At 35.5% G+C, this 25,060-nt stretch overlaps 2 protein-coding genes across 2 annotated transcripts; both read right to left on the bottom strand.

Moving 5' to 3' along the window:
* Positions 1–218: 218 nt before the first annotated feature.
* On the bottom strand, positions 219–2,409 carry LOC120624786. The gene is made up of 3 exons (XM_039891520.1): positions 2,389–2,409; positions 2,203–2,308; positions 219–1,606 (listed from the first exon to the last, which is right to left on the bottom strand). The coding sequence occupies exons 1-3, from the start codon at positions 2,407–2,409 to the stop codon at positions 219–221; spliced, it is 1,515 nt and encodes a 504-aa protein (XP_039747454.1).
* A 3,229-nt stretch (positions 2,410–5,638) lies between these two features.
* On the bottom strand, positions 5,639–24,306 carry LOC120624358 (VPS35 endosomal protein-sorting factor-like). Its single transcript, XM_039890848.1, has 18 exons — positions 24,181–24,306; positions 23,889–23,976; positions 23,520–23,624; positions 22,788–22,929; positions 22,487–22,641; positions 21,842–22,014; positions 20,669–21,008; positions 19,200–19,375; positions 17,394–17,497; positions 16,354–16,535; positions 15,235–15,381; positions 13,595–13,764; positions 12,352–12,514; positions 10,871–11,042; positions 10,207–10,346; positions 8,992–9,160; positions 6,466–6,731; positions 5,639–5,818 (listed from the first exon to the last, which is right to left on the bottom strand). Exons 1-18 carry the CDS (start codon positions 24,198–24,200, stop codon positions 5,741–5,743), a joined length of 2,790 nt encoding a protein of 929 aa, XP_039746782.1. The 5' UTR covers positions 24,201–24,306; the 3' UTR covers positions 5,639–5,740.
* Between the last annotated feature and the right edge of the window lie 754 nt (positions 24,307–25,060).

The following is a 25,060-nucleotide window of genomic DNA, read 5'->3' as shown; positions in this document are numbered from 1 at the left end:
AAAAATATTATTGAGAATAGTTTTTCAATACAGCTATTGTAATAACACTTTTATTAGTTACCTTACGTTAACTTATATAAATTGGCTCTTCGATCAGTGAAATCTAAGTTGATTATGTAATAAACGCCTATTCTCTCATTTTGTTCAGGCTTTATTCGAAATCTGTACAACTGCCACGCTCTATTTGTGCTTGATGTTGACTAACAATGTTAGCCAATCTACGCTCCCGCAACTGCTTCGTCGAATGAAGCTTCGTGCTCCGATCTCGAAAGCATAAATTCAGGTAGTGAAACGCCCAAGGCTGCGCTGTATTGCGGCAGTGTTTCTGCCCAAAAAGCACCCTTTGAGTCTGCACCTGCGAATTCTTCAGGAGGTGCTATGTTTGAGATACCGACAGCAGATGTGCCGTCATACTCAGACTGATCTTTCGCTGACTGAGATTCTTCACTCCTTTTAACTTTTTTAGTAATTTTTGGTTCTGGATTATTAGCAGCCGTAGTAATAGATGTCTGTGGTGCTTTTTTGCGCTTTAACTTTTTGCTGTAATTTGACGACGCTGCATATTCTGCCGATTTCTGCGCTGGCGGGGAATTTGTGGTTACAGTCTGACTTTCAGCTCCTTCATTGCCACCGTCCAGTGTTGCAGGTTTAGAAGTAAATTCCTTATGTTCTTGATAAGCTAAATGGCTTTCTTTGGGTGCCGATTCCGATACAAACATGCACTCTTCATTTTTAAGTCCATTTTTGTCAAGACATTGATAACAAGTCATTCCATTTTTCCTTACTTTGTTGCATGCTGATCTATCCTTCTTTTTGAATTCAGCTAATACGTGTTCAACATCTTTTTTTTGTTCACTGTCGGTATAAAAGCCAGGTAATGCTTTTTTGTAATCATACGATTTCGGTGCGGCTTCTTCAGAACTCTCTTCACTACTTGCTGCACGCAGTGATTCACTTAACTTAGGTTGAGAGGAGTGGTAGTAGGACTTATATTTATTATTGGGGTTTTCAGAGTCATCTGCCTGTTTATAGCTACTGTAAGGTTTTTCATTTTCATTTTTACTGAATTTGTGCGAACCGGTGTCTTGCCGGTGTGAGTCGGTATCTTTCTTTGAATGCAGTTTTTCCGATTTTTTTGGACTTTCAGATTTTTTTTCGGGCTCATCGGGATCGTCGTTACTATCATATTTCCTTTCTTTAGAATAAGCATATTTATTATTCTTAGGTTCTGCGACATATGAACAAGATTCATAATTTCCGCCAGTTTTGGGGTCTTTACAGGTCATACACGACATACCATCCTTTATCACTTCTTTGCAATTGCCTGGATTCTGCTTAATCTCAGCAGCTTGTTTATCGGATAGTTCCTTAATCCTATCATATTCTTTATGATCGTATCCTGAATCATAGCTATATGGATATTCATACCCATCTTTAGAACCTTCCTTCTTTTTGTACGGACTGCTATAGGGACTCTCATCAAAAGCTTTCGGTCTAGATATGTATTCCGCTCTATAATGATAGGGATCATCCTCTTCATCTCCTTCAGCTTTTTTCAAATTTTCCCTGCTTCTTCCTCCTGTATAGCGCCGAAAACGGGGTGGCCCTGTAATATAAGTATTTTGCGTGTATTTTTGTTCACCATCAAAGTTTTCAGTCAAGTCTTCCTTGCGATACTTTAAAGGATGATTTACTTCAACATTAACATGAGGTTGAAAATAAACGGCCTCTATAGGTTTTTGTTTCAAGTTTGCTATATTTTCTTTCTCTTCATTTTCTTCTGCCTTATAAACTTTGTAATTGGGGTCATGTATAGTTCTTATATCATATCTCAGGGGGCTAACTTCCTGCGTATTAGGGGCAATGTTACGGTTCAACTGCAGTGGTTGCTGCTGTTGCACTAGCTTAGCCGGCCTGCCATATGGAAGGAAGCTTTGACTCGCAATAGGATTGTAACCAAAATTAGTTTCATCATAATGTATGTTTTTTCTGGGAAGTAATTGACTTTTTAAATCAACGGAACTACTGACAGCCGTATCGAATAACTGGGGATATTGATTTTTATCTATTTTATTTACCACGGTGGCTTTTTGATTTGAAGCCATTGTTGCTATGCCTGTAAGCACATGAAGCAGTTATTGTCAACTTAATGTTTAAAATAAAAGCGTGCATTCAAACTACTAATGATAAACGATCGCTTACCCGAATATTGGTCATCGAAATACGAATCAAACCCCAAAGATTTAACGAATTCATCCGGTCCTTCGTAACTGGAAAATGCACTTCCGTACACAATCCACAATATGAACTGGAAAGTTAATAATTATTTAAGTTTTACATACAAATTAATTCTATTTACGAAAGTTTCAGATATTTTTTTTTTCGTACCATGCAACCTAATCTAGACATTATGATTGGGATGCGAACCCACAAAGGTTTCGTTATGGTTGTATTGCTATTGTACTATGCCGAGTTGTATTTCTGCTTTGCGTTCAGATGAAAGTAACGTAACATTATCACAATGACAAGGTTTTATAGCCGTTAATGTTGCGAAGGTGAAAGAACAGTGCAACATGGTTTGCGCACCACTCAAGCGTGGCGGGCGATCTAGCGCTTACCCCATCAAGCAGCGCGGCGCCCGCGGCGCCCATGACTGGTGAAAAAAAACGACCGATAAAAACCGATAAAAAGTAGGGGCTGGTCGAAAATATATTTTTTTTACCCCTTGTGGGTCTTGGAACTCTATGGAACTTCAAAAGAATGATTGCTTAATGGCTTAATTAATAAAAGTTATAGGTACTTACCACCATCATAAGCATATGTTTCTTGTGTCATTTGTTGTGATTTAATAATTTATTTATTTTTATATACTAATACAATTTATAAGAAAAGCACTATACAGGAGACGGGAAAAATTTGTCATAGGTTACTAACAACACAGAAAACACAACCATACAAATAAAAATCGTACAAATTTGTTATGTACGATAACGTCATACCTACGTGAATAAATTAATTTCCTTCTTATTATCTAAATAAAAAAGAAATATCAAAAAGGTACCTATATCGAATTAAAAAATAAATATTAAAAATATGTAACAATAAAATTACAAGCACTTATTCTTTCTCGGAAATTTTAAGTGTTTAATGATTTCCAAAAATAAGAATCCTGTCGCAGGTACTCATTCGCCTATCATTCGCATATCATCGCATAATATCATTTTCATCATCATCACAGCATACCTAGACATGCTCTATAAGTACCTAACTATCTAAGTATAATAAGCACAAAGTAGTAAGCACGTACTTAGGTTAGTAATAATGGAACTGCTATAGTTATTGGAGTCACTTAAAACGAGCGTTGACCACACTAGCGACTTCTGGCCATAATTTGTTTTTCTTGCAAACTAAAAAGTGCTGTCAAAATCGATTCAGTATTTCCCGCGGTAAAAAGTAAGACTAGTATTTCTTGCAAAGTATATGTCGATGGATAGAGTTCAGCATGAAGTATCAAATCCGTGATCAAATCCGAAATGAGAAGATCCAATTCCATAGAACTTCGATTGCCGATATAATAGGTCCAACACTTTTGCGACGACGCGCGACGGTTTAGGCGCATAGCGTAGTATCGAATAGATGTTGGGGTTTATGCTGGACTGGTGACCCAGCGCTAGTAAAGGCGTAAGTAGATTTTATAACTGATACCTATCACTAAAAGAGACCATTATTTAACCGTTCCCGCTGTCTATAAGTTGAACTGGTGATGATGAACATGAAAAATCATTACTTTAAGCACAAACCTAGTAAGCAAGTAGGACCCTAGTATTATAAGATGATTTCACTAATTAATTTTATTAACTGTAACATTAAACTTAACAAACCGCGGTCACGGTTTATTTACTTTTTTTGTAGACATTGAAATAAACAACTTTTTGCGAAAACACTTATAAAGTTAAAAGCCGAACGACATCAAACTAACCGACCAGAATGCGGTCTCAGAAATTGACGTAGGTAGGTTTTATCAGAATCTCATCACAAAAATGGAGCAATATTAAGTCTAAGCCAATTCCAGTGAAATAATATGACAGGTTTATGTAATTGTTAAAAGGACATAAAATAGTCTAGTAGATTTATGAGCGTAGGTACCTACTTGTCTTTTACCCACCTATATAGTTAGGTGCATGTTGCTATATTTACCTACCTAGGTCGTAACGAAAAGCTAGGTAGACATTGAGACAGAGGACAACGGAAAGAGGTTGAGATGATACGTGGATCGTGGATATTGACAAACTCTTCCAGTTTTTTTTTTAGAAATAATTTACGGACCGAGCTGGTGGCATATTGGTAAGGGGAAAACAATCTTCTCTAAACAGAGCACTTCGCAGGGCATGCAAGGAGTACGCCCTGCAACGTTACGCCCTGTGTCCACTAACCGGAGGTATGATGTTAATCTTCATATGCTTGTGAATACAACGGCAACCACGCCCTTCAGACCAGAACACAATATAGCTACAATGCTGCTTAGCAGCAGAAATAAGCAGCAGTGGTAGTAGGTACTTTCCCGGAGGAGCTTGGTCACCAAAACGTCTACTACTAAAAACTAACTATTTTGTTGCGGATTAGATACGGAACATATTCCTAGGAAGAGTTTTACAGTTTTAGGAGCTGAAGTTTAGGTTTCAGTCTACTTAGACATAAATTGTCATATGATACAAAGGTAAGTATAATAGATCTTTAGCAATCAGGATCTTGATTGGCCAGCCCAATCTTGCGGTGGGTGTCCAGCGCGTTCACACGTGTAGGTACCTACTTACCATGTTCGTGGGTCTGGTGGATTAGAAAAATAATGGTACAAAGCAGAATTTGATATTATTGTGTATGTTTTATGTGTAAATCACTGTTACGTTGGTTACATTTGCGATGCAATTATGAATGAACGAATAAATGAATATACTTTTATTGTTCACCACAAAAAGTAAATTAAAAAAAAGTATAACAAAACAACGTATACAATTATCTAGAATACTCTATCGTTCTGTGTTTTCTGCTCTACCTTTAAAGGGTGGGTTCTAGGTAAGCGTAATCCACGTTCGGCTGCATTATTATTTAGTATCAAATATCGTTATAAACTTCTACGGAACGCAATTCGTAAAACAGAAAGGTCTCCTGATTGCTGAATAATATTATAGGTTAGTAACTCAAAGAGAAATTACCTAAGTTTCAAAACAGACAGCAGTTTCGGTATCAACAGTTTCGGTATCAACATAGCCTTAACCTCCTCAAAGCCAATCAACCAGTATTGGAGCAGCACGATGGGTCAACGCTCTTAATACCCGCCTCTCTCATTAACATGTCATCATCCTCATTATCAGCCACAGCTGGGCTCAAATTTTCTCTCCTTTGGGACTCAGAAAGGGTGATTACGAATTACAATTAGAGCTTTGCGCTGCATGAGAGCCGATTCGAGGACTGATTAATATTACATACTAATGTTATCAATGAATCTAAATACTTTTCGAACTCTCTCTAAATTCGAATCCAGGACTAAACAAAATAATACAACTGATCTGAAATCTGAATTGATCTGATCAGAATGTTAGTCAGTTAAAATGCGAAAAAAGGAAAGTAAAACGCAAAGTTCTATTGAAATCTGTATTTATAGAAAATTCTTAATAATTACATAGATGACATATGGAATGTACAAATAATAACAATAAATAGCTATTACATAAGTAGATTATCAACATAAATTAATTTTATCCAGTAATCGACGACACGCCGCACTCTGGTCTTTTTCCAATACTGATAATAATGCCCTCTGTAACAAATGAAATACATTGAAACAGTGTCGCTAAATCTACACTTCTAGAGAAGAGAGGCGGCGATAGCGCAGAGAGTTCTACATAGTGTTCTCAAAGGTATGTGGAGTCCACCAATACGCACTGGGCCAGCGTGTGGACTACGACCTTAACCCCTTCTCATTGTGGAAGGAGACCCGTGCCCTTTAGTGGGCCGGTAACGGATCGATATGATGAATCTATAAACTTATAAATTTAATAATTAGAAAGCTATTTCATTCAGAGGCACATCATTTCAATTATAAAAAGAATATCAACCTGAAATAACAGTATTTGGCATATTGGATAGAATTTATACTATTTTGCTAAGCGCACTTATAACAATTATTAAATGTAAAGTCAACATCTCCTAAGGACGCTTCAGTGTTGGAGCGAGAAACTGTTTGGTGTGGAATGTAATGATTTAAAAAATTACAAACTACGCCGATTCTCCTGCTTTTTGCGGATTGATGCAAATTAAGCTTGATGTTCATTGTACAGTATTTCTTTTGCGATCTGTTTTATCAGAGTGCGCTGCATAAATAGCAAGTTTGGCGAACAACTAAAATTTAGTTTCCAGTAAAATGTAGCTAAAAGGGTAAGTTTAATTAAATTATTGTATACTCACTGCAAACTTATTGTTAGAGTCCTGGATTTTTTGTGCCAGCGCCCATAGATTAGTCGCGAGACTCGTCATGGAAGTTTCCTGTAGTTTCCCTCGTCTCACAATGCGCCAAAACAATTCCAAAGCCAAGTTGTATTGTTTTTTTGTTTCTTTGGCGTCTCCGAGGCTTTTCAAAACTACTAACAACTCTTGGCATATATTTGTGGCGTGGTTCTCAATAGTCTCTATGAACTCCTCTTCAGAACCATATAACTCGTCATTCGACAGAACTAAATTGAGTTAGAGAGAGATGAATAAATTAATAATGCCAGCAGTAATAATAACATTTTTAGAGAAGCATCATACTAAATTTATTTAAATAATCTAAACACTTTTAGATGAATGTTTTCAAGATCGGTTGGTAGTTTATTATATATTATTACAGTCAAACCGCAAGCATATTTCATATATTATGTACGATTGTATTTTTTTGCAGTACATAAATTGTTGGGATATCTATTAGATTTATGTGTATTATATTCAGAATTTTGTTTGTAATAATTTGGATATATTTTATACAATACACACATATATCTTCTATACATACAAGGCAGTGGGAGAATACCTAAATTCCTAAAAAGCGGTTTATAACTTTCTACTGGTCTTACGTTAAAAATAGCCTGTATGCAATTCTTTTGAAGGCGAATTATAATATAAACGTAGTTTCCCCACAGTATCAAGCAATATGATAACACGGAAGAAACATATCCGTGGTATACACTTAAAGCCGCATATATTGATACCGTTTTGACTTAACGTATTAACGCATAATTAAAATTGTCTAATTTTACCCATAGATAATCAATGTCCCTCGATACCCACTTTTCTTTAAAGTATCTCTATAAATACTTTTTCTTTGGTGTAAATTCAAAGTGTGTTCATTCGTTCATTCATTCATTCAATGTGCGTTTTCCAATAACAGTTTTTGTCAAGAATTATTCCTAAAAATTTAAAAGCGCGAACTTCTTCTACTTACTTATCATCATATTTAATGTTCATAGGCAGAGTTATAGTAACTTAATTGTATCATTTTTGTTTGGTTAAATTTATTTTTAAGTCATTATTACTAAGCCAATTAATTTTATTTTCTAAAGTGTTATTTATGTCATTATTACATTTTAATAATACTGTCGTATCGACCGCAAATAACACATAAGGATGGGTCGTGACCTTTGTAATGTAATTAGTATAAGTTAGAAAAAGGAAGGGCCTTAGTTATACTACGCTGTGGTACTCCCTGTTTATTGTATTTTAATTTAGATTTATAGTGTAAATTGTTATTATTTTCTTTTTTATCGAAGTCAGTGCATATTTTATTTATATTTTCCTATTACTTAAGTATGACTTCATCCACTGATATGCCTTCCCTCTGACACCATATTTTTCTAATTTATTTAACAATATTTCATGATTCACAAAGTCAAAAGTAGTCTAAAAAAATAGGTACATTGTCATTTAGGCTATTACTAATTATTTTATTTAAATAAAAACAGACTCTGTTGTAGAGGCCTCTACTATTCCAAATACTTCCTTAATTACAGATTCAAATTGAATTCAAATTGTTCCTTAATTGCAAAATTTTTGGCGCAAAATCTTTTGAAACGTTCAAACATAGCTTTATCGAATATTTTCGCTAAAATTGGTACTAGTGTTAGTGGACGGTAATTATATAGGTCACAACAGTCGCTTATTTTGAATAAGGGCATCGCAATGGAAACTCTTTAAAGTTGCTTGGGAATACTCCTTGACCAAATGATCGATTAACTATGTCTGCAAGTGGACCGCATAAGTGAATTCAGCATTTTTTTTATAATGACAGTCTTTTTCTCATCGAAACCTGCAACCTGCAAACCTGCTGGTTAAGTGTTATTTAATGATTTGAATATACGTAAAATTTTGTAAAGATTCGATTTCGATTTTTGGATGGACACTTGCCGATAATCACCTGAGCGCAAAAGCTCGCCATGAGAAGAGCCCCAGGGCTCGACGACATCGGGGCTTATAAAGATTGAACGTTTACTAGTAGCGATAGAATCAATTTTATTACTTGATATGTCATTTGTATTTTGCCTAGAAGAAAATAGTCATTAAAAATGTCCTATATGTATTTTTTTTCCCTTTTTCTGTTATAATTATAAAAATTACATTATTTTCTATTCATTGATGTAAATTTTCATTAATAAGTTACCAACTTGCCTTATATTTGTTTAGTATTTTGTAACTGTTTTGAATTATATATACCTAAATTTTTAAAATAAATATTAGTATATGAAGAAATGTTTCTTTGTAGTATTTTTGTTTATTCGTGAAAGTTTGCGTGATAAGTGCAGTCGTATTTTTGTAGTCGTACTTCCTTTAGTTTATACTTGTTCTTGGGAAAACAAAGCACATAAAGTTTATAAATATTTTTTGTTTCTAACATACTTTTTTGCTATGCATACTCTTGAAACAAAGGTTGGCAAAATATATTATAATTATACGTATACATACCACCATCTATGTGATAAGCATATGTTTCCTGTGTCATTTGACACAGTAGATCCAGAGTTCTAAGAAGTAAAGTATAATACAACGGGTCAGTTTTCCTCCAATGTATTCTTTCCATAGTTTTTATAAATCCGCTCAGAATGTAAGCCTTGCTGTTGCTATCCATATTGTCCTGAATAGAGGTAATATATATATATATTAATGTATATAACTTACAATAAATTAAGCTATAAATTGAATTATTACAGACTTGTCAATTGAGTTTAGTTTAAATATTTGTGTATAACAGAATTGGCAATTTAAAAGCTTATGGATTGGCACAAAATTACGATTGGTATAGGCTATTAATTATAGTTTTAAAGTATTTTGATTTAAAAAGAATTTTCATTTGTCCAAATAAATTACTAGTACTGGTATTCCTAATTTTTAATTTTCTAATGTGAGTCTAGTCAAGTTACACATTGCTTGAGCGAAGAGTGAAGAATAATACAAAACTTCTTTGTTAGGGGCGCAGAATTGCATTGAATGACGTTTTAATTATCATACTCTTTGGTAGAATATTGAATCGTATGATTGAAGCAATAGTTAATTTTACCTAAATTAACTTTTGCCCTACATTAATTGTATGAATAATCGAATCGGTATGATGTAATTCGGACGAATGTATTGAATAAAAATCTGTATAATGAAACTACCTCAGACGTGGAAATGAGTGGGTACGCATAATATATTTTTAGAGCTACGCCCCGCGGTGTTACTCGCGGTGAATAAGATACATGCATAAAAAAATTAAGTTGCTTAATCACTATTATAACGCGCAAAGGAAGGACGATATTTGGTGTAAAAATAAGTATGTTTCTGAAATCACTCCTGGAAATTTGATGTTTTTCCAGGACCTAAAGTAGCCTATTTTACTCGAAGTCCTTTTAACTTACTCAAGACCAAAATTCAAGACAATTGGACGCTAAGTTAGGGAGGTAGGAAGTACTAACAAACAAACGAACTTACTTTGGCATTTATACTATTAGTTTGAAACAGAGAAAAGGGGGAACATTAGACCATCAATATCCCATGGCTGGTTTATGCGTGGTCGCTATTTTTGATACAAAAAAAAAATTGCGTCCAGTAGTACAGTTCTAGTTACTACTATTATACGCTATTAAAAGGCAACTTTAATCTCAGAAGTACACCAAGGTGACAATTTGAGCTTGTACTTACCGGCAATATTAGGAGAGTTGAAAGAAAATTACTTAGTAGGCCGACAACTTTATCGTGAGTTGGTTTGTTTTGGCCATCCTCTTGAACGAATTGTGGTATTTCAGGTATCAAACCAACTAGTGTTTTTAAATTTGTTTCAGCTGTAACGTAAACGTAGTTTAGTGTTTGTGTTTTCTTTCACGTCTCATAATAATAATTACAAAAGTTGAACTCTGTTTATTTTTAGATTTTCCTTTAGTTTTCACCTCAAAAAGCAAAAAAATATTTCTAAGAAACACTTTTTGGAAATCACTGTTTGTGCCATCCTGCATACATACATACGAGTAAATGGTAAATCTGGTATGTTTTAGTAAAACTTTAAATATTTCTTTTAACTACGGCGTTTTTACAAAAACTTTTCACATTTTCCCCATTTTATGGTAATCGTAAACCACATTAGAGGTGAAATAATGACTGTCAACCGCGAAATGTAATGAAGTGTCTAACGAGAAACACTGCTGAAGTGGAGTGGTTTTTGATGCTTCAATATTAGTATGTCTGATTTCTGTATGTCCTAAATCCTGTCTTTGGAATATTGCTTACAGTTAATGTAGAGCGCACAGATTAAAAAGGCTGTAAGTTTTCAACGATTAAAAAATGAATCTGTCAAGAAGCAAGCGCTCACCTTGCCCGATGCAGCAATTGAGCAAAGCCACCTGTCCGCCCAGCAGGTACAACTGCGCTTTAGTTAGCGGGCACTGCAGGGACGGCACAGTCACGAAGCAATACGCGGCGCAGGCGCGCTGCAACCAACGGCCCTGAGACATATCCGCGCGGGCCGCCAGTGCGTTCACCGCCTAAGATTACAATAGATAATAAACTTTTTTTTTAAAGTAATAATTGACTGACCAAGCAAAGGGCAGTTTGCTTTGTTGCAGTCTCCTCATTCTACTCCCATTTTTATGTTTCTGTTTTCTTGTCTACATCTTTACTTGATGTGGTGTGCAAATAAAGATTAATAATAGTAATAGTAATAATAATATAATTCCAAATGACGATAATCTGGACCTTGCTGACGAGATTACCGCCTTGTGGGGTGTTGAGTCGACCGTTATTGTTCCGATCGTCGTTTCAGTCAATGGTCTTATCGCGAAAAGCTTCGACCAACATCTTAAGAAGCTTTCGCTTGGCTGTTGGATCAAGGGTCGTATAGAAGGCAGTCGTCCTTGAAACGGCGCGTATTGTGAGGAGATTCCTCACTCTGGAGCCCTGACCGCCGGTTTCTTGGGTACTTAAAAGCCCCGCAAGCGGAGGAGTGATTTTTTTTTAATTTTTAAAAGTTTTTTATTTTTCTTTTATTATTAAAAATTTCACTGGTGTGAATTTTTAAAAAAAGTAAATAAATAAATGATGGATAAATAATAATAAAAAGGGCCCAACCGATGATAAGTGGAAAATCATGGCCTTTTAACAGTGCAACACTTCGCAGGGCATGCAAGGAACACGTCTTGCAACGTCCCGCTCTGTATCCTGTAGGCCTCAGGCGTATAATAAATGTGATAATTAGTATTCTTGTCTCACTCCTAATTTTCGTTTCTTCTTTCGTCACCAACTTCTACTACTGTTTCCTGATTTTTGTATTATTCGAATATAATTTTTCTGTCTCTGTAGTCTAATCCTACATTTTCCAATGCGATTCGATTTTCGGATGGACACTTGCTGATTACCACCTGAGGGGTTGCTACGGCGACACCGGGGGAGTGGGGCGAGCGCAAAAGCTCGCCTGTCATCTTTTATTTCCAGTTAACCTTGTCAAACGCTTTTCAATATCTATAACTGCTATGTGTGTGTCTAATCCTAGTTCCAATCCTCTATTCGTTTCTTGTCTTAGCGGTAATATTGCCTCTCGAGTAACTTTATTCCTTCTAAATCCAAACTGTTCATTTCCTATTTCTTCTCGTTCTACTTCGCTTTTGTATAATTTTAAAACAGCTATTGAGTTTTTTTTTGCGGATTTTTCTAAACGGGTAGAAGAGGCCAAAAAATAAGGACTACTTGATTTAATATTTGATAATACTAAGGTGGTTGCTTTAGGGTGTAATTCGATGAACTATGTGACATGTTGTGGGTGCGATGACAATATGTTAGTAATATTTTAGTACTCACGTGTACCAGCGCAATAAGTACAGCATCGAGTTTAATAAAAGCAGATCGACACTCAACATAAAAGTTCAACTGTTGCTCCAAATCGTCTTGGTAGGAGACAGCGTGTATGAATTTGTTAATTAGTTCTGCACAAGCTTTATTCTCATCCTCCACAGTCACCGCGCTAATTAAAAAAAAAAAAGAAAAAACTTTTTTATCCATTTGCACTAGCAAAGTGATTCATTGGTCTGAATTTTTTGTTAAACTGTGTAAAGTTAAGAATGAGAGGATTCGTAGAAAAAAAGAACCAGCGTTTTATAACTGAGAGTCGTAAAGCTTAAGTGGCATTGAGCGGGGCTCATTGCTCGGAGAACCGATGGACGTTAGGATCCCAAGGTGCTAGAAAGACGACCTTACACCGGTAAAAGCAGTAGTCGTAGACTCCCGACGAGGTGGACGGATGAAATGAAACGAAACGCAAGGAGCCACTGGACCCAAGCGGCGCATGTCATTTGGAACTCCCTACCAAAAACCTCTGCCCAGCAATAATGGAAGTCTATTGGTTGACTTGATGATGATGATGATGATAGAGTTTTATCTTAGTGACGTCATACTTACGCCGATCCAACGATGCTGTTAGCTAATGGTGCCATATTTTTCTTTAGATCAGAATAAACGTTATTACGATACGGAACAAACGTTAATAAACGCTCCCGTTTATTTCGAGACGTCAATAAATCATTTTGGATAACAGATATTTAAACGAGAAGTAATTATTATTAACATTACTTAATGCAATATTATTTAAAATGACACTTCATATCACATAATTTAAAAGTAAGCATTAGTAGTACAGTATTAGAATGATATGCTTTACACGATGCTATGGTAGTAAGCCCCCGATAAAAAAAAAAAAAAAATATCACAATAGTGTGATGATTTTAATGTCTTTAAACATTGATGATGAGATGTGATAATTCAGATGACGTTTTCTGGCAAAATGTAAGTTTGCAGGTTTACGACTGCGGCCTTACTACCATGGCTTAAAACAGTATTATCTTAAAATGAGAATTTATTTGGCTTATAAAAATAAGGATTAAATTCTGAACGAAAACGTAAAAAATATTACAATAATACTGCTTAAAGCGACAATGGATCCTGATGCAACCATGGGTCCATCTGTTAACGCCAAGGTGGCGGTATTATTATGGATTGATCCAAAGTAAATAGAGCTAAACTACGTCTTATAACTAGCGTTACTCACTTAATAGAATCATGTAGTATACAACACAGTCTCATCAGGCTTGAAATAACAATGTGATCCTCTATTTGAACTGAGTTGTATCTTTCAAAAAATATCGTGAGCACCGTTTTAGCCATTATAGTACGGGCATTAGAAGACTGCACTAATTCCACCAGAGGCATAAAAGCATCCTGTGAGTAAAATGAAGAAAATATATCACAACTTTAATAAAAAAAAACATGATAATAATACGTTTGGTGAGATACGCATATTTATTTATGTATTATTTTATTATAGGTGTTAAATAATATAAACATATATTTTGTTTTATTTTTTTAAATAAGTTTAAAACTAATAACTTCTCAGATATTTTTTTTTCTTTTAATTTTTACGCACAATAATTATACTTTACTGAGAGTTAAGACTGGTACAAAGAGTTAAGACTAGTGAAAATATCGCCTCCAGGCGATGAATTTTACGGTTTTACAGGTGTCTTTCAAATAATTGTGCAATAAATAATTGAAATAAACAATCAAGAACCGTTTTTAGCTGAAGGACAAGTCGAAATTCTTGTCACAAATGTTTATCTTGCGAAAGGATAGCTTTTTTGTAAGACCAGCCTAGAAATACGCTTAAATTTACTAAAAGTTTAGCGTATTGTGTACAACAAAATGAGAATTTATTTATTTAGGTACTAGCGGAACCGGCAGACGTCTTCTTACCGTAAAGCAGCGCCATCTTATTCTATTTTAAAACCATCCAGGAACCCATTGAAATACACTCACAAATTTCATCAAAATCAGTACAGCTGTGACACAGGAGTTGGGTGAGAAACACACGTACAGAAGAATTATGTATATTGCCGCCGTTTATAGTATTTTTCTTACCGTTTAAACCTTCCCTGGTCATCCACGCATATTTCAAGACCTAAATTAGCCAAATCGATCCAGCCGTTCTCGAGTTTTAGTGAGACTAACGAACAGCATTTCATTTTTATATATATAGATAGATTATTCTTAAATAAGAACGTGAACAGGAAAAGCCGACTCTTAAAGAACCTACTTCTTTAATTGCTTGTTTTTTGTTCATACAGCAGGCGGAATTATCGCTGTATGCGATCTCGGCCATTCAACATTCCTAATGTGACTGGCCGACATCGCAGAAATAAAACAAAAAGAAAATGGAAAGATGTTGGTCTTTCTCTAAGTCTGTAAAGATATTAAATCAAAAGAAGCACATTTATTTTTCCATACAAATTATTCAAACCATTCTAAGTGTTTGCTTATTGACTTACATGATAACCCTATTGAAAATAAAAGTCTGATACGCGCATAGTACCTACCTACGCTACGCAACGCGTACCTAATACTATACGAACGTAAAGGAGTCACTTAATTGTAATTTTAAAATAAGTGATGTTGCGAGCTGTTTTCTTTCAATAAAACTATGGCAGTTGTTTATACAAAAACTATAAGCGTTTTACAGTTTAGTCTTATAGACAGGAAATAATCTACTTCTAAAGCATGTCAAGTAATATTTTGGATTTCATTTTCACGTCGTATTTAGTTAATAAAATATTGTTTTACTATACAAAAAAAAAACCCGCTATTCTTTCGTATAGTTTTTGGTTGATACAACTATTAATTTTATTTGTTTCTTACCATAAGAAACACTTCTTCAACATCAGGTATCGACTTCAGCATCCTTTTAATAACTGAATGTATTTGCAAACAGTAATCCTCAGCCGGCTTGCCGCATTTGATCATATACCGTATTGTTCCGCGTAGTATCATATTGATGTGCTGTGTCTGTAACATGCAACATTTATAGTTAAGTACCGCAGAAACACACCTTTAAGGATGTTGATGTGGAGTTTTTTTTAATAAAATTTATTGAAGGACCAAGCAGAAAGCATCCTTTGTCATTAATAAATTCATCAATTGTATAGTAACCTCGCTGTAATAACTGTGTTTTAACAGATTCTTTAAACTTATGCATTGGTAGGTTCAAAATCACACCTTAGGAATCATATTATAAAAGCGTATACTCAATCCCACAAATGACCTCTGTACCTTTCGCAGACGATATGCAGATGAAACTAATTTATGACCATTTCTTATAAGTCGACTGTTTATGTTTACATCGCATATAAATGTAGCAACACTTCCCAAGAACACGAACCACGAAGTGTCACCCTATGTCTATAAACCAGAGGTGTAGGTGTTAAAACTTATGTGCGTTAATAAAACGTTCGAAACGTATATTTTATGTTTATTTTGTTTATATTTCAACTGCCTCGTTTCGCTGGTATAATGATTAACGTAAGATCACAAGTTTAGACGGCTGACTGGCGCAGTGGGCAGCGTCCCTGCTTTCTGAGTCCCAGGCCGTGGGTTCGATTCCCACTACTGGTAAATGTTTGTGTGATGAACATGAATGTTTTTCAGTGTCTGGGTGTTTATATGTATATTCTAAGTATTTATGTATATTATTCATAAAAATATTCATCAGTCATCTTAGTACCCATAACACAAGTTACGCGATTGCAAGCTGGACTCAGAAAGCTGGGTCGTTGCTGTCTGCGCCCATCGGTCGTCAAAAAGTAAGTCGCTTTGGCAGGTGGACCCGTTAATTTGATCTCTTGGGGTTTTGATAATTGGGGGATATTTTTTTTTTCTCCTAGCAATGCTAGCCGTGAACTACGGTCAATAACTTTGAAGTCAGTTATAACAAATATTTGAACCATATTTTAAATATGTGCTACATCACAACAGGCTCACCGATAACTGAGTGCAGGCAAATTGTAACCAGGGCTCCAGCACTTGGAGAAAACTGGCTGTTGACTTCATATTGGTTGCAATTTTCCATGATATTTGGCTTAAAGCTTCTGAGGGCAATTGACAATAATTTTCCGCGTGGCAAAGATGTTCTCCGACGGATGCTAACACTTGGCTCAGCAAGACTGGAATTATTTAAAGTGTTACAGACCTTTGTTCAGAAGCGCCACACGAATATTACATTTATTAGGAGCATGAAACGTGCAAATATTCTTCGCGACTTTATTTAAGTTTATTGAAAAGTTGGACATCGACCATGTGTAAACAGTAGGGTAGCAAGGTGGCAGCACATTTTACCGATTCTTTTGTTCCCAAACTAAAAGTGAACGAAATTGACAGGTTAACACAGGTTAACAATAGTACCGTCCTTTTCACTATGTTCTTTGTGGAGTAGGGCAACACTATTTTTCGAACTACTAATTTTGTTTATTCTAGAATTCTTTTGAACAATATGAATGCATTTAAAATGCATATATAAATTTTCAGAACCGACAAAATTTGAACCCGTGACCCAGAGAGTCATTGGTCCAAATCGCAATATTTTTATGTGTATATTAAATGTATAAAATTGGCAATGCCTCCAAATGTAGGTGTACTAATGTACCTACAAAAAGTACGCATGAATTAATCAATTAATTTAATTGTATCTAAAGAACAATTGGAGTAGACAAAAACATGAATTGTTACCTAGATGCTTTTGTCATTGTAACACAGTAAAGTGGAATAACCCCTTTTCATTTTAGGAGGAATCCCATGCTCTGTAGTGGCCCGATAAGTGGTTAATGTGATGATGATGAAACTAGAATAGGTTCGGGCTTAAAATTTAAGTATTTTTTTTTTAAATCGCTCATAATCAGCCCCGAGCTACAAATACTTCGTCCACTCATCTTCCTCGGCTAAGTCGTTAAGACGTCGGTATCCGACCATAAAAAAATTTATATAATAAGCTGGAGAATGATTATGATGAAAGTAGAAAAACTCACCCATATGATCAGACTGATTGCGTATGATTTCCAACAGAGCTGTCGATTTTTTTATTACATTTGTAGAATCAAAAGCACACACACAGCAGCAGAGCAGCAACTCACTGGAAACAAAAATCATAAATAAGCAATAAGTAATGAACCCATAATTTCATTCCGCTACTTAAGACAGAGAAAACGAAACGAAAAACGTTGTAAACGAAATGGCAGTAAGGTTTCCATAGTTATTTAACATAATTTTGGGTTGAAATAAAAAATATTATGTATGTATGTATGAGATTATTGACTAGGTTACGTCTAGTTTTAATTGGCCAAATAAAACTAACTCTGTACCTCACCCAGTGAGTATGTAGGTACCACAGTGTGCGGCTTCTTTTTAGGGTTCCATACCCAGGGGTAAAACGAGATCGTGTTACAAAAACTCCGCCGTCCGTCCGTCTGTCTGTTTGTCAAATCCTGGTGGATGTATCTCATGAACCTTTATAGTAAGACAGTTGAAATGTTCATAGATAATGTATTTCTGCGGCCTCTATAACAATGCGACGATACAAAGATGTTTTGATGTGAACAATCTATAGGCGCAGGGTAAACCTGATTTTTGGCGTGGCGCCACAGGCCGTGGCGACGCATCGCCACGCTATATGATTGAATTTTTGTACTTCGTATGTAACAATAAAAAATACTTTAGGATTATTAACCTACTTACAAAAAGTGACGGCTTACACGTTTTTTGTATTTGTGGTTTTTAAAGATAATGTTAACCCTACGCCAACCTTCCCGGGCCGGTTTTTTGTATTCGTTAAAAAAATAACCCCAACCAAATCAAACCAAAAAGGTTTTTTTTCTTATAGAAAAAACTTTCGGCAAAATGCTGTTTTAAATGTTGTCCTGAATGTTGGGTCGCTGAAAAGCGCAGTGTTGGTACACCCTAGGTGGACAGACGACATCAAGAGATTCGCTGGATACATAACGGCACGAGGCCGTTGTGTTTGGAAGTCTACAAATGTCCTAGTCAAGCTGTGGACGTTTATCGGTTGAAATTACGATGAAGATGATTATATCATGATATAATCGTGACATCCCTGGCGCAGTTGCAAGCTCTTGGTTTATAAGTGGGAAGTCCGGATTCGATTTATAATTTTTAATTTCTAAATTTTCTCCGATCTGGTCTGGTGACCAGCCGTGGCTAGTTACCACCCGACTCTACCGACAAGGACGTGCTGCCGAAAGATTTAGCGATCGGTACGATGCCCCGTTGAAATCCCGAGTATGGGTTTGATATAAATCCGTAACAGTATCCTGCATCAAGTCAGATTTCTGTGCTTTAGAAACGTATAGTGCGATATAATATATACAATATCTATGACGCGGTCATAGCCGAAGCCGAGTTCGAATCCCGGAACGCACCTATAACTTTCCTAAGTTATGTTTTAAGTAATTCAAATATCACTTGCTTCAACAGTGAAGGGAAACCTGTATGCCTAAGAGTTCTCAATAATGTTCTCAAAGGTGTGTGGAGTCCACCAATCCGCACTGGGCCAGCGTGGTGGACTACGGCCTTAGCCCCTTCTCATTGTGGGAGGAGACCCATGCCCTGTAGTGGGCCGGTAATGGGTTGATATGACGATGATGATCATGATATATTCGGTAATGGTACGACAGGAAGTTCAACATATTGATTACTGAAACTACTGTACTACTACTGTTTCTGCTTGTTGTGTCCATTGTTTTTTATTTCTATTTGTGGTGTATAAATAAAAAAAAACTGAAAGCTATATTGCAAAATTGAATTAACATCATAAATACCTATTTTCCGTAGTTTCGCACTTTTGTAGCATGTCTTCCAAAAGAGTGTGTTTACATTCCGTATAATTCAATGTTCCATAGAGAAGCCAGTCTATAGCAGGTATATAAAGACTGAGATATTGATCAGCTGTCAGCAACTGAGTTCCAAACTTTTTTGCCATGTTTTGAGAAAAAATCTAAAAAGACAACATTCCATTTTATTTAAGCAGACTCTAAACAGGTAATAAGGAATTATTCCACTACAAGTTAAAATTTGACTAAAATCTTAAGTGGTGGTGAGTGATGATGAAGTCTAAGTTGGAAACGGGCTAACCTTTTGTATGGCATGGCAGTTATATTAAACCATAATGATGTCGCGTAGAAGGGGAATCGGCTTCTACGCGACATCGTACCTGAACACTTAATCGCTTGGCGGCACGTCTATTTCGGTAGGGTGGTAGCAAGCCACGGTCAAAACCTCCCACCGGATAAGACCGTTAAAATTAATAGAAATTATAAATTTCCACATTGCCTCCGCCGGGAATCGACCCGAGACCTCCCACTTAAAACCACCGCACTCGCCGCTGCGAATATAACTTGTACTCGATTTAGGGAAATGATTATGACTCCTAGTAACTTTCAGCTAAATAAAGTTTTAAGTAAGGCCCAGGGTGTAATTTTTTTTATGCAAGCGCTTCACTGCAATCACACCTGATGTATGTGTAGTGATGATGCAGCCTAAGGTGGAGCGCGCGTGCCTGGAAGATGCCTCTTGATTTGAAGGGTCTCATATTGTAGATACTGGGGAAAATGGAAGCTTGGAGGGCATTCAAGGTCCTTGCAGCGCGAATCAGTCCATGGTATTTCATGGACAGATGAGATCCTTACGGTTCGATGGTAAAAAGACGTGGAGAGAATTAGATCAAAAAGTTCTTGAGCACACTCTCCGAAATATATCTTACAAACTTCACATTCTTTTTCCTCATTCCCCGTTCTACCACAGAACAGCGAGACACCGTGAACGGTGGCATCCTTGATATTCCATCAACACGCCGAAACGTTTTTATCCACGTTTCTGATACGTGCCGTAAGATGTGGAACGCCCTCCCGGCAACTTTGTTTCCTGCCACGTATCATTTGTGTACCTTCAAGGCTAGAGTGAATAGGCTTTTTCTAGGCATGCGTGCTCCAACCTAGACCTCATCATTGCTTTCTAACTGGCATGATTGTCGTCAAGCGCTAGCCTATCGTTAATAAATAAAATTAAAAAAATACCAAAAGGCAGGCGACCTTGCGACGGTTCTCCAAACTCTGAAGCCATCTAATCTAAAGGAATGATGGCAATATGGCATGCCAGCAGTGGGATGTGAATAGAATTATACTAGTTTGCTTGATATAGCTTCGTCTTTCTTCTTGTTCTATGTATGTATCTTAAATAGATTTTTTTTTTTAATTTAAAATTAAAGTTAATAAATACAGTTTTTACATACCTGCTGGTATTCTTCTAGGAATTCTTTTAAATTATCATTGAAATAACATTCACTCTCTTTTCCAAAGAGATTAGAGGCCACGTTACACAAATATACCCTTACGTATATCGCGACAAGCGGGTTTCCGATACCTCTTATCATTCTTGTTAGTCTTTCAATTGTAGGTTTTATTTCGCTCTTAGAAATAAATGCATAGCACTTGAGTAAAGACATTTCCATGTATAACCGAGGCAGGAGCTCCCTAATGGAAGCCATTTTGAACATCCAATTTTGGCAAGTTTCTCTGGCTGACTCTGGGACAGTACTGGAATCTATGTCTTGGAGTTTTATGTCCGCGTTCCTAAATAAAAATATAATTTTATGTTGTAACACAATTAATATGTCCAGCAGTGGAAATCTATCGGTTGATAAGATGATGATGGACGCAGAGAGCAAGGTTGGGAATATATTGTAGTTGTAATGGGAGAGCCACATAGCTCGGAGAACCGATGGACGTTAGGGTCCCAAGTTATATAAGGCGACCCCAACGAGGTGGACCGACGACATCAAACCCGTCGCTGGGAGCAGCTGAAAACAAGCGGCCCAGGACCGTCGATTTTGGAACTCCCTACAAAAGGACAATACAAAAGGAGGAGGTTGTCTTTTGACGACCAGCAGTATACATAAATCTGTTAAAATGATGATGATTATGATGAAGGAGCAAAATAATATATATACACCGCGTCTTTACTTTCGTCTTACAACAGTGAACCAGTTAATCTGTTGGTAAAAATATCAAAAAACAATTATAAACCAAAAGAAATGATAAGAAAATTAAATTGACAGTTTGGCGTATGAGAGCAGAGAGAGAGAGAGAGAGAGAGAATCCTTTATCGAATATAGGAGTATGATTTAATCAATCGCGGTCGTTTAAAGCAGCAAAAAAAACGAATAAGTTTCTACCTTAATTTGATGAGCTGCTTCAAAGTTTCTAAATAGAGCGATTAACGTATTGTTTTTTTTTATAGGTAGTAGGAACTGGTAACTTCAATAATTTAGAATTTTGCTTAAAGTTACATTTACGGATAGATTAAAGAAGCTAATGAATAATGATGTTTGACGATAAAAAACGCTGTGTTAGTTCGAAAGAGCGCACCCTTATATAATTGTTATTAGAATAGCTTAACTACTCACCCAAAGCTCTTTTTTTTAAGGCGATCATACACCAAAGCGCCAAAATTCCTGAGTACATCACTTATTAGGACAAATTTGCTTGGATAAAATTGCATTACATTGATATCAGATAGCAGCTTTGAGCACTGTATTGCAATTTTAAAAGCTTTAACTCGTTGTTCAGTATCCCAAGCCTGTAAAATAAAGAAAAAAGTAGGAGTAGGTATTATAAAAAAAAATGCATAGTGGTTCTTAATTTTCATAAATGTTTTCAAGCTACCATTAAATTGTCACAAACGTGAGAAAGGATTGCCTTTACGCAGAGTTGGATTTGGATTTTGCAGATTAACATACATTTTTTTTTATTGTATTATCATGGTACATGGTAAACGAGGTACATAGTAGTTAGCAGGTATCAGTGTACAATGTACAAGGCATGAACGCACAATCGTAGCATATAGTAGCAAACTTAATTATTTACATGGATTTATATCAGCGTGATGCAAAGTATGTGATGCAATGAGGCAAACTTAAAACTCTTTTTTAATGCCACTATTTGCCAAAACATGCATACATATAGTAGAATACATACCAGTTAATTGTCGATGTCTACATTATTTATCTTTTTACATATTTCCATGCCAGTACATAAAAGTAGCTACTTACCTTTTTAATCTCATCATCAAGCATATGAATTTTTGTGACAAATTCCTGCTGACTTAGCCCCATTGTCTTTCTAACAGATGATTCATCAAAATCATCAAGCTGTTCCAGTCTATGTTTAACTTTCTCGTTTAAATTTGATACCTGTCTCAAAAGAGCTGAAAAGGAACTAACTTAAAAGAGAGAAAGAAAAAAAAAAAAAAAAAAGAATACTATTAGTAAAATAATATTTAGGTCTATAGTAATTCTAGTGTTAAATGATGGAAATACAGCCTTATGACTGTTGTTTTATTTAGTCACATACTTTTCTCGCCTCCAGGTAAAAAGCTACTGACAATGGTCAATTTTTCTCCTGTAGTATATTTGTTTAATATTCCAGTGCGTTTTGCATTCCAAACTTTGGGATAATTGATTGTATTCTCATTGTTTTCGACTGGACCTATATCCTGAGGTGATGTAAATTTGTATTAGTATCAGATAATTGTGGTTTTCAAGTTAAATATGTGAATAATAGGACTGAATACTGCGGACCACAGTCTCATTTTCCTATTAAAATTCTCAGAACCAGCCTAAAATTAGGAAACTGGCAGTGCCACCCCCAAGCCTCAGAGAGCATGTTCTGCCACTGAAGCTGGTTATTATTACTTAACATGGAATAATAGTGGTAATATCCTCTCATCATTATTAACCTATTTACAGCACATAACAGGGCATAGGTCTCCTCAGAATGTAACGGGTTTTTATGCCATCAGGCTGGCCAAGTGGGTATTGATAACCTTCTCACACCAGAACATAATGGAGAACTCCCAGGCAGGCCGGTTTTCACACAATGTTTTCCTTTACCATTAAAGCCAATGATATTTAAATGCTTCTTTAAAATACGCACATAACTCAGCAAAGGCTATAGTAGCTTTTTTTTTTTAATTTTTACATAATTAATTTAATATAACATTACAACCCTTAGTTAACAAGGGTAAAACCACTTGGAGCAGCTAGTTATAAGTATAGACAGAGATACATGAAACTTTTAACTCACATTTTCCACATTCAATTGTTCAAATCTAAGCAATGGATCTAATTCCTCAAATGGAGAACTCCATTTCTGAAGACTTTCTATAAAACTTTTATTAGCACCGAGTTTCTGAAATAAAATGTATCTTATCCAATTTGAAAAACAAGATAGTTTCAATTTCAGACAAGAGATCTGGACAGGTGTCCAGTTCTCTTATTACTTTTTAATAATAAAATCTTGTAACAACTTGTTTAAATAGTATTTACAACTTATAATTTTATAAAAATAAAAATCCTGTCAAAAAAGTCAAATAAAGTTATGGTCACAGCTGTTGCTTGTACTCATACTCTGAAAATCTGTATAAATTTGGATTTGCACAGTAATCTTACATACCATATTAAGAACTTCAACTTTCAATGGATGGTTGCTGATATCCAAACTGGGATAGTCATGCCTCTCTTTCTGTTTTGGTACAGATGTCCTGTGAAAATGGTTGCTTATTTAATCATATATTTAATCAAGTGACACCTGTTATTGATAGACAAGTTATCCGTCCTATGTAAAGACCGTTTCACCCTATTCCCCATGTTTGAGACTCAGGTTTTACTGATGTGCTTTAAAACTCTCTCTTATGAGATTATTTGAATATGCGATGAACTTATACTTCATCCACTACTAGTCTTACCATTTATAATAAACAGGCATCGTTCGTAAACGCAGTTGCTTTTCTTCTAAATTTCTCCAATCAATAAAATTATTACAAATGTATTGTAATATTTCTTATTTACAAACAATTTTTTGTTATTTTTTTTAATATTCCACCACAGATCAATAAGAACGCAATAAGAAACCACAGAGTTATTACTACTTACTAGTACACGTTACTTAACCCCAGACAAAAGTCTAGCCGCTAGTTTATAGTAAAAAAAACATTCACAATATAATTTAAAGAAGTCGAAAAAATATCGATGATTGAATATTGTTCTTCTTCTTCTTTTTGGTTTATTGGTTCTGCGCGCTGAGCGATTGAACCATAGTCAATTGCTTATTCTGTGGTCAAGTGTTGTTCTTATTTATACATTTTTTTTTTTTAAACGAGGAAACTTTTTACATTGAAAAAAAAATAAGTTTTTTATAAAAAGGAAACGGAATTTCGAAAAGAATTAATAGGATCAGGAAAGGATTAAATAGCATAATAATATGGATTTAATAATAAAATAATTTAATAATATGGAATATTTAAACTAGCTGCTTATTTACAACTTAATATCATACAATAGGATAAATGAGGAAAAAAGTTTATATATACATGGTTCATTAATGGACAAGAGGATGTCAACGGAAGTAGGAAGTGGGATGTTTAACTTAATAGGACCCTGGTAAAATGAATCCCGGTTATATTTTGAGCATGATAAGAATATGTGGTTCAGGTCCCCCACCTCACCACATTCGCACAAATCACTATCCACAATTCCAAATTTCGCCAGTTGCACAGGAGAACAAACGTGGCCCAAACGCATTCGCGTCAAGATACATGTCACTCTCCTGCCCAACTTTAAATCCGA

This window comes from Pararge aegeria, chromosome 6, assembly GCF_905163445.1.
Source record: "Pararge aegeria chromosome 6, ilParAegt1.1, whole genome shotgun sequence".
NCBI classification, from domain to species: Eukaryota; Metazoa; Arthropoda; class Insecta; order Lepidoptera; family Nymphalidae; genus Pararge; species Pararge aegeria.
The sequence above is the reverse complement of the archived record's forward strand: the minus strand, read 5'-3'. Positions and strand labels throughout refer to the sequence as shown.

Bases quoted from the DNA above. Each gene is read 5' to 3' on its own strand.
- LOC120624786 (XM_039891520.1), bottom strand. From the start codon at position 2,409: ATGTCTAGATTAGGTTGCATG. The intron at 2,309-2,388 runs GTACGAAAAAAA...TTAACTTTCCAG, and splicing joins TGTCTAGATTAGGTTGCATG to TTCATATTGTGGATTGTGTA. The intron at 1,607-2,202 runs GTAAGCGATCGT...CTTATATTACAG, and splicing joins TTTCGATGACCAATATTCGG to GGCCACCCCGTTTTCGGCGC.
- LOC120624358 (XM_039890848.1), bottom strand. From the start codon at position 24,200: ATGCCTGTTTATTATAAATG. The intron at 21,009-21,841 runs GTGAGTAGTTAA...ATTTTTATTTAG, and splicing joins CTTAAAAAAAAGAGCTTTGG to GAACGCGGACATAAAACTCC. The intron at 16,536-17,393 runs GTGAGTTTTTCT...AAATAATTCCAG, and splicing joins CAATCAGTCTGATCATATGG to TCTTGCTGAGCCAAGTGTTA.